We start from the raw sequence: 13,894 nt of genomic DNA, 5'->3' as shown, positions 1-13,894 counted from the left end.
TTTTTGGAAAAACAGCTATATCCCTCCACATAAAACAGGCAAAAGATTTATGAACTCTGTTCAACATTCTATGGCATGCTGTCTGAAATTCACAGGCTTGAACAAATGAATAAATATTCATTAAATCTGCTTTCCTCTTTTTCCTAGGTACCTCCCATACTCCTTGATAAACAGTTCTCTGAATTCACTCCGGACATTACACCAATCATCTTGGCAGCCCACACAAATAATTATGAGATAATAAAACTTTTAGTTCAGAAAGGAGTCTCGGTGCCCAGACCCCATGAGGTCCGCTGTAACTGTGTTGAATGTGTCTCCAGTTCAGATGTGGATAGCCTTCGCCACTCACGCTCCAGACTCAATATCTACAAGGCCTTGGCTAGCCCTTCTCTCATTGCACTGTCAAGTGAAGATCCTTTTCTCACAGCCTTTCAACTAAGTTGGGAGCTTCAGGAATTGAGCAAGGTGGAAAATGAATTCAAGTCTGAGTATGAGGAACTTTCAAAACAGTGCAAACAGTTTGCTAAGGACCTACTGGATCAGACAAGAAGCTCTAGAGAACTAGAAATCATTCTTAATTACCGAGATGATAATAGTCTCATAGAAGATCAAAGTGGAAATGATCTTGCAAGACTAAAATTGGCCATTAAGTACCGTCAAAAAGAGGTGAGTGTTGCCAGAATTTACCCATCAAAACACCATAATTTTAATCACAGTGCAGGAAACTGGTACTCCAAAATTAGGTATGAGAATTCTATTTATTTATTTATTTATTTATTTATTTAATATTTTCCATTACCATTTATCCCCTCTGTGTATGAGTATTTTCTATTTAACTGTTATGTGGATGATGTTTATTGTTTGATTGATATTTATTTGTCAGATTGATAATTATGAAATACATTGAAGAGTGATAAATGATTTTGTAATTGGTGATGGTTTAGTATCTGTTAAATGAATATATTTACTTTGGCATAATGCAAAAAATGAATAAATTTTAAATTTTTCAGACTGAGCTTTTTGGTTCTCTCATGTATAATTCTTGTTACTTTAGGTAGTCATGCATCTTTCTCCAAGCTTCTGTTTTCTCATCTACTTAATGGACTTCATATTTATAATATTTGATTATACATGTGTTTATACATATAAAAGGTGTCTCTCACAGATTTATAGAAAGTGTAAAATGTTTGGATATATCTGAAGACTCTTAGTGAATTATAAGGTGTTATATTAATAAAATACATTATTAGAAGTTATTAATAAAGAAAAAGCCTTTGCCCCAACAGCAGATAAAAGTACTAAAACCTTTCTCATGTCTGGCTTAGTTTCTTGATTTTTCAGCAATAAGAGGTTAAGAGGAAACTCCAAACTTTTTTCCACCGAGGCTGCACTAGTTCGCATTCCCACCAGCAGTGTACAAGGGTTCCCTTTTCTCCACATCCTCACCAATACTTGTCATTTGTTGATTTGTTGAAGATAGCCATTCTAACAAGTGTGAGGTGTTACCTCGTTGTCATTTTGATTTGCATCTCTAGAATGATTAATGACTTTGAGCATTTTTTCATATGACTTTTGCCCTTTTGTATGTCCATTTTGGAGAAGTGTCTATTTAGGTCCTTTGCCCTTTTTTAATTAGATTGTTTATCTTCCTTTTGTTAAGTTGTATGAATTCCTTATAGATTTTGGAGGTCAGTAAATATTAGTAAAGATTCACTTTGAGACTATTAGGTCAGGAAATTGCTTGAGCCACCATTGTCTCAAATAAACAATCCGTGCATAGTTCCATCAGCCTCCTGGGTTCCTTGTTTACACTTTCCTGATAGTGTAGACAATGGATAGCTTCCAGCATAGGAGTGATCAGGCAGTCAGGCAGAAGTGGTTAGAGACAATCAGGCAGGCAGGCAGAGGCAGTTAGGGGCAATCAGGCAGTCAGGCAGAGGTGGTTAGGGGTGATCAGGCAGGCAGGCAGAATGGTGAGGGGCGATCAGGCAGGCAGGCAGGAGGAGAGCAGTTAGGAGCCAGTGGTCCTGGATTGTGAGAGGGATGTCTGACTGTGGGATCAGGCCTAAACTGGCAGTCAGACATCCCCCAAGGGGTCCTGTATTGGAGAGGGTGCAAGCCGGGCTGAGAGACCACCCCCTCCCCCATGCATGAATTTTGTGCACTGGGCCTCTAGTATTAAAATAAAGAGTTGTCCAAGACAAAAAAAATTAATATTAATTTCTTATATATTAACTGAAAGGTTAACATGGTGATATGCGGACAGGCTAAATAGCCATCTCAGAGGGTGGATAAAGAAAAATTTAATTTATTTTGGAAAGGGGATGGAGGATGGGATATCCAAAGGGAAGAGATGCACAGCACTGAGTGAAGGGGATATAGAGTCCATGATGGCAGCACCCAGGAGCTGGAGTTTTATCCTTATATGCAGTCACTAGCAGGAAGCTCTTGTCATTAGTGGGTCAGGGAGCTGAGTTTGTGGACTTGGAATTTGGATGGAATGCAGATATGCGATCAGGTCTTTAGAAAAGTTTCAATTTCTTATATGGTCTGAGTCCTGGTGTCCAGCAAGTTTTTCCTGGTCTTTGTCCTCCTATGGCAGGAAACTTACAAATGGCTATTAAGGATTGTATTGCCATATAGTACTAGTAGTTCCCTACTCTTTCTATTTGTTAGTAATCATTCTTATGGAATCTGGGTGAAGGTCTCTATCTTCTGTCAGTATTCCTAAGGAACAAGGCCTCCTGGTGCTGTTGGCAGGGATATATGAATAAACAATTCCCCACATATCAGAAACCAACCAGCCAGGGGTTTAGTATGTCCATTATTATAAGGGAGGGTGAAATTATCAGAACAATTCATATTTTAGTTATTAGATACTATAAAACAATAACTAGAACAACTGGTAAAAGTCAGACATTTGTCACAGGGAGCTACTGCAGCAATATTGAGAGAAAATATGCCTTCATCCTTTTTCTGGACAATGGGTCCCAATGCATAAAGGTTCCGGTATGTGACGTTCTTCCCAAAATGAATAAAATGAGTATAATTCTATATATTAGCAATAGGTGTCCCAACTCCTACTACACAGGATGTAAAGGTCTGTTCTACTTATGTTCCTCCTAAAAGGCAAAAGTCAGAGATATTAAGAACATTTTTTGCTAAGTTCACCCAAATATTTTTGTATCTTCTGAATGAAATAAATTCTTCAGCCAAACCAGCATTGGTCAAGAGCATGATTATAGTAAATTTTGGCTTCTAAAGATGACCTTGAGGTGTTTCTTGGGTTTGGTTACCCATACTTCCCCTTCTGGCATCCTCTTCACCTGGTGTAATGGATCTAGGGCTTTATCCCTGACCGCTTCAGAGCAGTTGGAATAGTGAGAAGCACATTCCAGGATCCCATCCATGTTGATTGTCTGGTGATCTGGTTTTCCATGATTTGAGTAGAACTCTGTCTCCTGCTAAGAAGGAATGTAGCATACCTGTGACAGAAAAATCCCTAGCACATGCCAAATTATTAATAAAGTCACTATTTGATAAAGATGCCGCATATAATTCTTAATTTTAACATCATATCTACATATACATCTGTTCCTATAGCAGCCCGAAAGGGCCTCTCATATATTATTTCATAGGTTCTCAAACCAATCCCACTTCAGGGAGCTACTCTAATCCTGAGCAGGAAAATTGGCAACACCTGATTCTAATGCAGATGAGTCTCCTGATATAGTTTGGCTATATTATTTTTTTAGGGCATGGTTAATTTTCCAAACCTTTCCTGAGGCCTACATGATATCTCTAGGGACAAAAGGTCAGAAGGCCCAACTGTATAACTAGCAATATGCTAGGGGAGGAGAGGCCACTCTCAGGGCAAGGTCCCTACAATTGTCCCTTGCTAGGCATCCGTGACCTTCTGTACCTGGCCTATCATACTTGCTCAGCTCATATCTGTTTAACATTACCCCCCTCAAGGATTTTTGGGACTGAATTATTTCAGAGAAAAGGGGCATAGGATCTCTTCTGTAGTTGTTTCCTGCTGAAAGGAAGTGATGTTTTCCTTCTGAGCCAAAAGATCCTTGCTCTCTGTCAGAGGGATGATGAGGCCTGGGCACAAAAGGAAGTTGTAATTGTGTATAGGGGTGGTATTTCCTGAATAAAAATAGGGTTTGTACCTCAGTGGAGAAAAATTGTTTTATAAATTTCAGTATCACTGGGGGGAAAGCTAGAATGACAATAATTATGATAAATAGTCTGATAAAAGGAAAAAGTTCTGGTTGTTAATAATTACAAGTAAAGGATGATAAAAAATGAAATATTAGTTTGGACGGTTGTAAGCAAATATTTAAGAAAACTAGATAAAAATTTAGGGTCTAGTTTAGTTTAGCTCATAGGTGAAAAAATAAAACTTTGAAGATAATGAACTGGATTAGAGTCTAACATTTAAAACTATGTATATGGAGAATTTTCCCCCTAAAATTACTCTCATTTTTATTAAAGAGGCAAATTAAGACCAATTTGTTTACTGTATTAAGTCTAGTTTCAATTTGGCCTAATTGTTTGCATGAACACAATAAGAATAGCAATTGATCATATAGGCTTTTAAAAAAATCTGCTGTGCTGGAATTTCAAGATTGAGCCTTAATTAGCCCGTCAGGACAAATAATCTGAGTGGCCTAGCTGCCATCAGGTTTTCCTGCAATACCTGTAGACTTGGGTGAATTCCTCAAGTTATTGAGGTCCCCAAAGATGTCGTGAGGTTCTTTCCTTGCCATCTCCCAGGAAAGCAACCTCATTCCTTGCCTGGAAAGACTACCATGAACCATGTGACCAAGCAAGATACCAGGCTTTCTCTAAGGGGCCCATATTGGCTTCATAATCAATCTTCACACTTTAAGACTTTGTGGTGACATCCAGAGGCCAGGCATGTCTCTCTCAGACATGATATTCCAGTCAAAGTCTTGGACAATTGGAAACTGGTCTTATTGAATTCATGCAAAAAACTATGTTGCCATGACTCACTCATTAAAAATTGCCAAATTTTGGAGGGATTAGTAGAAAGAAAAATAAAAAGGCTTTCATATTGCTTAAGAAGGTATAATTTACCAAATTGTTCTAGGGAAATAAAAACAAATTTTCTTATATTTGGAACACAGATTTTCATATAACTAATCTTTTGTTTGTCCTGATTACTTGCTAGTGTTTATCTTTTAAAGATATTTATATTTTTAATACATTTGTATTGATTTCAGAGAGGAAGGAAGAGGGAGACAGAGACAGAATCATCAATGATGAGAGAGAATCATCAATTGGCTGCCTCCTGCATGCCCCACACTGGGGATCCAGCCCACAATCCAGGCATGTGCCATGACCGGGAATCAAACCATGACCTCCTGGTTTATAGGTTGATGCTCACTGACCCAGGCCGGTCAGGCAATTTGCTAGTATTTCATGTTTTCAATTATTCTTTTTTTTCTTTATTGATTAAGGTATTATATATGTGTCTTTATCCCCCTATTATCCTCTCACTGCCCCCCACTCATGCCCTCACTCCCATGGTGTCTGTGTCCATTGGTTAGGCTTATATGCATGCATACAAGTCCCTTGGCTGATTTCTCCCCCTTAACACCGCCCTCCCCTACCTTCCCTCTGAGGTTTGACAGTCTGATCGATGCTTCCCTGTCTCTGGATCTGTTTTTGTTCATCAGTTTATGTTGTTCATTATATTCCACAAATGAGTGAGATCATGTGATATTTATCTTTCTCTGACTGGCTTATTTTGCTTAGCATAATGCTCTTCAGTTCCATCCATGCTGTTGCAAATGGTAAGAATTCGTTCTATTTTACCGCAGCACAATATTCCACTGTGTAGATGTACCAGTTTTTAATCCACTCATCTGCTGATGGGCACTTAGGCTGTTTCCAAATCTTAGCTATGGTGAATTGTGCCGCTATGAACATAGGGGTGATTATATCCTTTCTGATTGGTCTTTCTAGTTTCTTGAAATATACTCCCAGAAGTGGTATCACTGGGTCAAATGGGAGTTTCATTTTTAGTTTTTTGAGGAAACTCCATACTGTTCTCCACAGTGGCTGCACCAGTCTGCATTCCCACCAGCAGTGCAAGATGGTTCCTTTTTCTCTGCATCTTGCCAGCACCTGTCATTTTGTTGATTTGTTGATGATAGCCATTCTGACAGGTGTGAGATGGTATTTCATTGTCATTTTGATTTGCATCTCTTGGATGATTAGTGACTTTGAGCATGTTTTCATATGTCTCTTGGCCGTCTTTATGTCCTCTTTTGAAAAGTGTCTATTTAGGTCCTTTGCCCCTTTTTTGATTGGGTTGTTTATCTTCCTTTTGTTAAGTTGTATGAATTTCCTGTAAATGTTGAGATTAAACCTTTATCAGTGATAACATTGGCAAATATGTTCTCCCATGCAGTGGGCTTTCTTGTTTTGTTGATGGTTTCTTTTGCTGTGCAGAAGCTTTTTATTTTGATGTAGTACCATTTATTTATTTTCTCTTTAGTTTCCATTGCCCTAGGAGCAGTATCAGTGAAGATATTGCTTCAGCATATGTCTGAGATTTTGCTGCCTGTGTATTCCTCTAATATTTTTATGGTTTCCCATCTTATGTTTAAGTCCTTTATCTATTTTGAGTATATTGTTGTATATGGTGTAAGTTGGTGGGCTAGTACCAACAGCATATTTCACAGCCCTAGAACGAACCCTCCAAAAATTCATCTGGAATAAAAAAAGACCCCAAATAGCCACAGTAACCCTGAGAAAGAAGAACAAAGTATGAGGGACCTCAATACCAGATATCAAGCTGTGTTACAAAGCCACTGTTCTCAAAACTGCCTGGTAATGGCACAAGAACAGACATATAGACCAATGGAATAGAATAGAGAACCCAGAAATCGACCAAAACCACTATGCTCAATTAATATTTGACAAAGGAGGCAAGGTCATACAATGGAGTCAAGACAGTCTCTTCAATAAATGGTGTTGGGAAAATTGGACAGAAACATTCAATTATTCTTTCAGGTTCTATAAATTTTTACTCTCTTTAAAGAGATGACCTGATTATAAACCTGTAACTTAGAGTAAGTCACAGTTCTTGTTATCAATCTTTTCATATATATTTGAAAATATATTTGCAAATGCATCAGAAGAAAACAATAATGATATCTAAATGGCAAACTCAGACATGGTTATAGACTTGACCACAAAACAATTGCAGAGAACCCTGCTTTTTTTGTAAGATGTAAAATTTCAAGATAAAAATATTTTGGTAAATAATAATTGTCACTACTTGAGCCAATCAATCAGAGACAGGGTTGAATCATATTTGAGTGCTTATTCCAATATCAGCAGTATGGGAGAGCAGCAGGTCATTCACAAAAAAATCTGTTCTGCACCCCACCATAAGCCAGCTACTTATGTTGGGTAGAAGGACAAAGATTACATGGGAAAGTAGGAATTACAGGCATGGGAAAGTGGCACGGGATAATCATTACAGGTTATAAGTCATGCGGCTGGAGGGGGGATGTCACAGAGGGCAGGCTCCTTCGGGCACCCCAGGCCCAGATTACAGATAATAGGGGAAGGAGGCTGTAAACAGCAGGTGCCTCTAGGACTAGATTGTTTCAGCCAAGAGGCTGTAAGTCTTTCCATAATAATAGGCAGTTTTCAGGACAGAAGGATGGACTGCATGCTGATGTTAGCTCCCTTGTCCCAGATGTACCGCTCTCAGCCAGATTACAATGTGCTTTCTCTAATCAGAACAGAACCATCATGGTTAACAGAACATGATTAATGTTTCTTACTAGAGGCCCGGTGCATGAACTCATGCACTGGTGGGGTCCCTCAGCCTGGCCTGCACCCTCTTGCAATCTGGGAACCCTCAGGGGATGTCAGCCAGCCTGCAGGGATCAGGCTGAAACCAGCAGTCTGACATGCCCCGAGGGATGTAGTAGTGTGCAAAGTGGCAAGTGGCTGGGGAGAAGCCTGAACCCAAGCACGGCACCACTCTGCTCCCGCTCATCCCAGCCTGCTGCTCCTGCTGCCGCCGCCTGGTAGCACTGCTGTGGAGATGGGAAAAGCTCCCACTGCCCCAGCTGCGCTTGCCAGCCATGATCCTGGTGTCTGGTGCCCATTGGTCAGCTGAGTGGCACTCCTGCTGTGGGAGTGCACTGACCACCAGGGGGAAGATCCTGCATTGAGCATCTGCCCCCTGGTGGTCAGTGTGTGTCATAGTGACTGGTCAACTGGTCATTTGGTCGTTAGGTTGTTCTGTGGCTTAGGCTTTTATATATATACGAGAGGCCCGGTGCACAAAAATTTGTGCACTCGGGGGTAGGAGGTCCCTCAGCCCGGCCTGTGCCCTCTCACAGTCTGGGACCCCTCGGGGGATGACCATCTGCTGGCTTAGGCCTGCTCCCCAGGGGATTGGGCCTAAGATGGCAATCAGATATCCTTCTGGCAGCCCAGCAGCCCTCAGGGGATGTCCACTTGCCAGCTGGGAGCAGACTTAAGCTGCAATCGGGCATCCTTAGCGCTGCTGAGGAGGCAGGAGAGGCTCCCACCACCACTGCTGTACTCACAGCCATCAGCCTTGCGTGTGGCTGAGCAGAACTCCCCCCTGTGGGAGCGCACTGACCACCAGAGGGCAGCTCCTGCATTGAACATCTGTCCCCTGGTGGTCAGTGTGTGTCATAGTGACCAGTCATTCCCAGTCTTTCTGCTGTTAGGGTCAGTTTGCATATTACCCTTTTACTATATAGGATAGAGGCCTGGTGCACGGGTGGGGGCCGGCTGGTTTGCCCTGAAGGGTGTCCCGGATCAGGGTGGGGGTCCCGCTTGGGTGCCTGGCCAGCTGGATGATGGGCTGATGACTGTTTGCAGCTGGTCACACCCCCTTCAGGGTGGGGGTCCCTACTGGGGTGCCTGGCCAGTCTGGGTGAGGGGCTGAGGGCCGTTTTTCAGGCTGGCGGGCAACTGAAGCTCCCAGCCTCTTTTCTTTTTCTTTTTCTTTTTTTATTCTGGGATTTATTTACCTTCTATAGCTGTCACTGGAGCTGAGAGCCAGCTCCAGCTCTGAGGCCCGGCTCCAGCTCTGAGGCCGTGGCTGGCTGAAAGCAGGTATCTGGGGTTTGTTTAGCTTCTATAATTGAAACATTGTTGCTTCCGGAGCTCAGAGTTGGGCCGCGGCAGGCGAAGAACCTTGGCTTCCTCCATCATTGAGCAAGCAAACCTCCTGCTGGCTTCAGCTGCGTGGCTGCTGGCCGCCATCTTTGTTGGCAGTTAATTTGCATATCCTGCTGATTAGCCAATGGGAAGCGTAGCAGAGGTATGGTCAATTACCATGTTTGTCTATTATTAGATAGGATACTAGGGGCCTGGTGCACGAATTCATGCACCAATGGGGTCCCTCGGTCTGGCCAGCAGGATCGGGCCAAAACTGGCTCTCCAACATCCTTTGAGGGGTCCCGGATTGCGAGAGGGCACAAGCCAGGCTGAGGTACCCCACTGGTGCACAATTGAGGCCAGGGAGGGTCGTGGGAGGTTGGCCAGCTGGGGAGGAACAGCAGGAGGGCTCCAGGGCGTGCCTGGCCTGTCTTGCTCAGTCCCAATCGGCTGGACCCCAGCAGCAAGCTAACCTATTGGTCAGAACGTCTGCCTCCAGTGGTCAGTGCACATCATAGCAAGCAGTCTTAGCATATCATTAACATATTACACTTTGATTGGTTGAATGCACTACTGGACACTTAGCATATTAGGCTTTTATTATATAGGATAGATAACTGTAGCTGGTCCCCAATATTATATTTCTGTCTCTAACACCCCAATTGCTAGGATGTTTGCTTTCGACTGGTGAGCTGCCTAGTGCAATCTTGCTCGTTCTAAGCCTAGTGTAGCCTGTCATGGAAATCTTCTATAAGCAGCTTTGTAGGATTTTATTTTGGGGACTATGAGTCTCAGCATTGCCAATTCCAGCTTTTCAGGGGATAATAGCTCAATTTCAGGCCAGTTGGGTCACATTAGGGTTTCACTGGGAAACCCAGCACTGGTTCTGACCATCAGTTTACTAGGGAATAGTGGGGATGCTCCTATTTATCCCTTTTAAGTGGCTGATCCATGCCCACAAATGGTGTCCATGTGAGGAGCTGAGAGTCTTGGTCTCTAGTATCCTGTTCCCAAAAATGAAGTGACTCATCCATCAGTAGAAATCAGAAGTTCTGATGATCTGACACTCCTGTAGCTGCTAGGGAGTCTGGAAGGCCTTGGTCAGTGTTGGAATCCAAGACTAAAAGTCTATAGGGGTTGGGGAAGGGAGGGAGGAAAAAAAGGGGAGGGCTTCCCTTCTGGATATCCCCGTATTGGCCACCAAAATGAAAGGCTAACATGGGTGGTGGTACATGGGCAGATGGTGGATAAAGAAAAATTAAATTTATTTAAGGAAAGTGGGTGGGGATGGGATATCCAAAGGGAAGGGCTGCACAGCACTGAGCCAAGGGGATATAAAGTCCATGACGGCAGCACCCATGAGCTGAAGTTTCATCCTTATATGCAGTCACTGGTGGGAAGCTATTGTTGTGAGTGGGTCTGGGGGCTGAGTTGGTGGGTTTGGAATGCAGGTGAGTGATCAGGTGTCTTTAGGACAGTTTCAGTTCCTTATATGGTCTGATTCCTGGTGTCCAGCAGGTTTTTCCTGGTTTTTGTCTTCCTGTGGCAGGAAGATTACAAATAGCCATTAAGGATTGTATTGCCCTATAGTCCTAATATTAACATATGTTTATATTTTTACCAAAAAATTACTTTTATACATTTCATTCATACATTCATTTCTTCTTTCATTAACTCTTTGAACATTTATTTTACAAAATACATTCCAGGCAACATACAGAGCACTTAGGGCTCCATGGTGGCATGGCTCTGCCCATGTAGAGTTTATAATCTATTATGAGGAGACAATAAAATATTAAATGTATATTGTTCTCTGTTTTGTTTCTGAATCACTAAAAATGGTCATTTTTACTAGCCAGGTATGTGATGTTAGACAAATTATCCTTTGAGTTTATGCTTTCTCTATTTTAAAATTGGATCATTTGATTATGATCTCACTTATATGAGGAATCTAATGAGCAAAATAAACTGTTAAACAAAATAGGTCCAGAGGCATGGAAACATGGCACAGATGTAGGAATTTCAGAGGGAAGGGGGGTGATAATTGGAAAAGATTAACCAAAGAACTTATATGCACATATGTATAACCTATGGGGTGGAAACTAGGTGGAGGGTTGTAATGAGGGGGAAAATGGGGGACATCTGTAATACTCTCAAAGATAAAGATTAAAAAAAGGATAAAACAAAAGAGTAATTTGTACTCCTATCATTTTAATTGGCCATTGGGTCTTTTACAGCTACCATCATTTCTCAAGTATCTCAATTGTAACCAAATTATTTTTAATGACTACATATGGGAGCCAAGAATTTCTTCTGAATATACCATAAATTACTTCAACACTTTCACTATTATTGAATATTTAGTTTGTTTTCAATTATAAATTATACTATGATAGATATATTTTGTGTATAAAAATAAAATGATTGACTTGGGGTGGTGAACACATAATACAATATACAAATGATGTATTATAGAATTGTGCAACTAAAACCTATATAATTTTATTAACTAATGCCACTTCAATACATTTAATAAAAATGGGGAAAAAAGGGATCATAATACCTACCTCATAGGTTATCTGTGAAGTTGAAATATAATAAAGCAAATCCAGAGTTTAGCATACTTCAAGGTATATTTGTCCATGAAGAATGACTATCTATTATTATTAGTTATTACTATTGTCAGAAAACATAAATCAATGAAGTAAATTTGAATATTGACTTAGCTTCAGTAAGCGATTCATGAATCAGTTGGACAGAATCTCATCTAGCAAGCAGAGATACTCTAAGGGGTTGTACAAAATGGGAGGTTTTATAGGAAGAAAGATGGGGCAAAGGGATGATTAGCAAAAAAAAAAAAAAAAAAAAGAAAGAAAGAAAGAAAAGAAAGGAAGTGTTATTTTTAGGCCAGGATATCTTTTTTGGGGGGGAAGAGAGGGAAAGGCAAGGGCTTTATCATACAGATTTCCTCTTTTTTTATTGTTGACTCTATTACAGATGTCCCCCATTTTCTCCCTCCCTTTGCCTTCTTTCAACCTGTAATACTCTCTGGCCTTCACCACATTATTGTCTGTGTCCATGGGCGATGCATATGTGTATATATATTATTTGACTGATCTCTTCTCCTCCTCCCCATCCACCTCCTCTCTGAGATCTGTCAGTCTGTTCCATGTATCCATACCTCTGGTCCTATTTTGTTCATCAGTTAATTTTGTTCGTTAGATTACATATAAGTGAAATCATGTGATATTTTCCCCCTAAGAGACAGAAAGGGCCACTATGACTGATTACATCTTTAGTGCTAATCAGAAAACTCTAGATTGGTTGATTAATATTATATATCTAGGAGAGATTAAAATAGCAATTAAAGAAGGTATGAAATCAAGGTTTGATATCATGGGCTTTTAGCACTAGTGGTGCCATTTTGAGCCTGCAGTTTTCTTTTTTAACCACTAGTATCATTGTTTTTGTTTATCCTCTCATGGATGCCCAGTATGAAAGGCTGACCATATGCAGGAATGCTACACACCATTCTCCTGTATAGCAGAAAGGGTTGGGTTCATCATTAACCATTACAATATTTATAATGACTATGTATCAATGCTTATTGGTTGCATTACACTTTTGAATATCAAAGTCAGTCTATAATTCTTATAGTCTATTAGTATAATCAGTACTTTGAATCATTTATATTAAAATATACATTCTCATAAAAATGTATAATGTATAAATTTTGCCCCAGCTCCTAAGATTGTCTCTACTCTATTTTTTTTTGGAAGCTTTCAAAAGTGACTTCTAATGTTGATAGAAAACACTTGATTTTAATTAGTCCTTATAACCTGCATTTTAAACATTTTAGGCATTAATTATGTCTTTCCTTTGAATCTAACTATAACAATACCTCAGAATCAGGAACTGATATCACAGTAGTGCTCATAAAAAATGTTAGGCATATGGTAGGATTTTAATACATGAGGCAACCCTGGGTGATGTCAATAGTTATTAGACTTGAAAAGGAGATAACAGGCAGCATTCCTCTGGCTCAGTTTTTTCCCCTGCAGTTCTCAGATGTACATTTGCTCTCTAGCCAATTTCTGGGCCAAACTCTCTGTCCTTTGTGTGTGCATGCCCTCAACTGCTATCACCAGGCAAAGACAACATGGATCACAGGCTCACAAATGTCTTAGCCCAACCCCTTCCCAGAGACCAAACATTTCAGTGCCTGCCAATGTAGAATGAAGGAGTCAAATGCTTTTTCAGACTTGACAAACCTGGCTGACAAAACTATGACACATCATTAGATATTTAAATACCACCAGGATTTTAATTATTTTTTAATTTACTAGAGGCCTGGTGCACAAAAATTGTGCACAGGGGGAGCCCTCAGCCCAGCCTGTACCCTCTCCAATCCAGGACCTCTCAGAGATGTCCGACTGCCTCTCGCAATCTGGGACTGCTGGCTCCTATCTGTTCATCTGCCTGCCTGTCTGATTGCCCCTAACCACCTCTCCCTGCCTGCCTGATCATCCCTAACTGCTCCCCTGCTGCCCTGTTTGCTCCTAACCACCTCTGCCTTGCCCCGCACCCAGGAACCAGGATTTCCTCCTCTGGTCAGCTGCAGGCACTTAGGACCCGGGCCGGCATCACCTGGGCTGGCCGCAGCCCCAGGGGACTGTGGGTGGGTGGCTTTGCCTGGGCCACA

At 41.1% G+C, this 13,894-nt stretch overlaps 1 protein-coding gene across 2 annotated transcripts in view; it reads left to right on the top strand.

Moving 5' to 3' along the window:
• TRPC4 (transient receptor potential cation channel subfamily C member 4) overlaps positions 1–13,894 on the top strand; it is a 362,390-nt gene that overhangs the window by 123,311 nt on the left and 225,185 nt on the right. For both annotated transcript variants that reach the window (XM_070409233.1, XM_070409232.1), the window contains one exon: positions 148–666. In XM_070409233.1, the coding sequence (XP_070265334.1) occupies positions 148–666 (519 nt within the window). The remainder of the gene's footprint in view (positions 1–147; positions 667–13,894) is intronic.

Source organism: Myotis yumanensis, unplaced genomic scaffold (genome assembly GCF_028538775.1).
Source record: "Myotis yumanensis isolate MYYU_CA2020_CCGP unplaced genomic scaffold, mMyoYum1.0.hap1 SCAF_3, whole genome shotgun sequence".
NCBI classification, from domain to species: Eukaryota; Metazoa; Chordata; class Mammalia; order Chiroptera; family Vespertilionidae; genus Myotis; species Myotis yumanensis.
The sequence above is the reverse complement of the archived record's forward strand: the minus strand, read 5'-3'. Positions and strand labels throughout refer to the sequence as shown.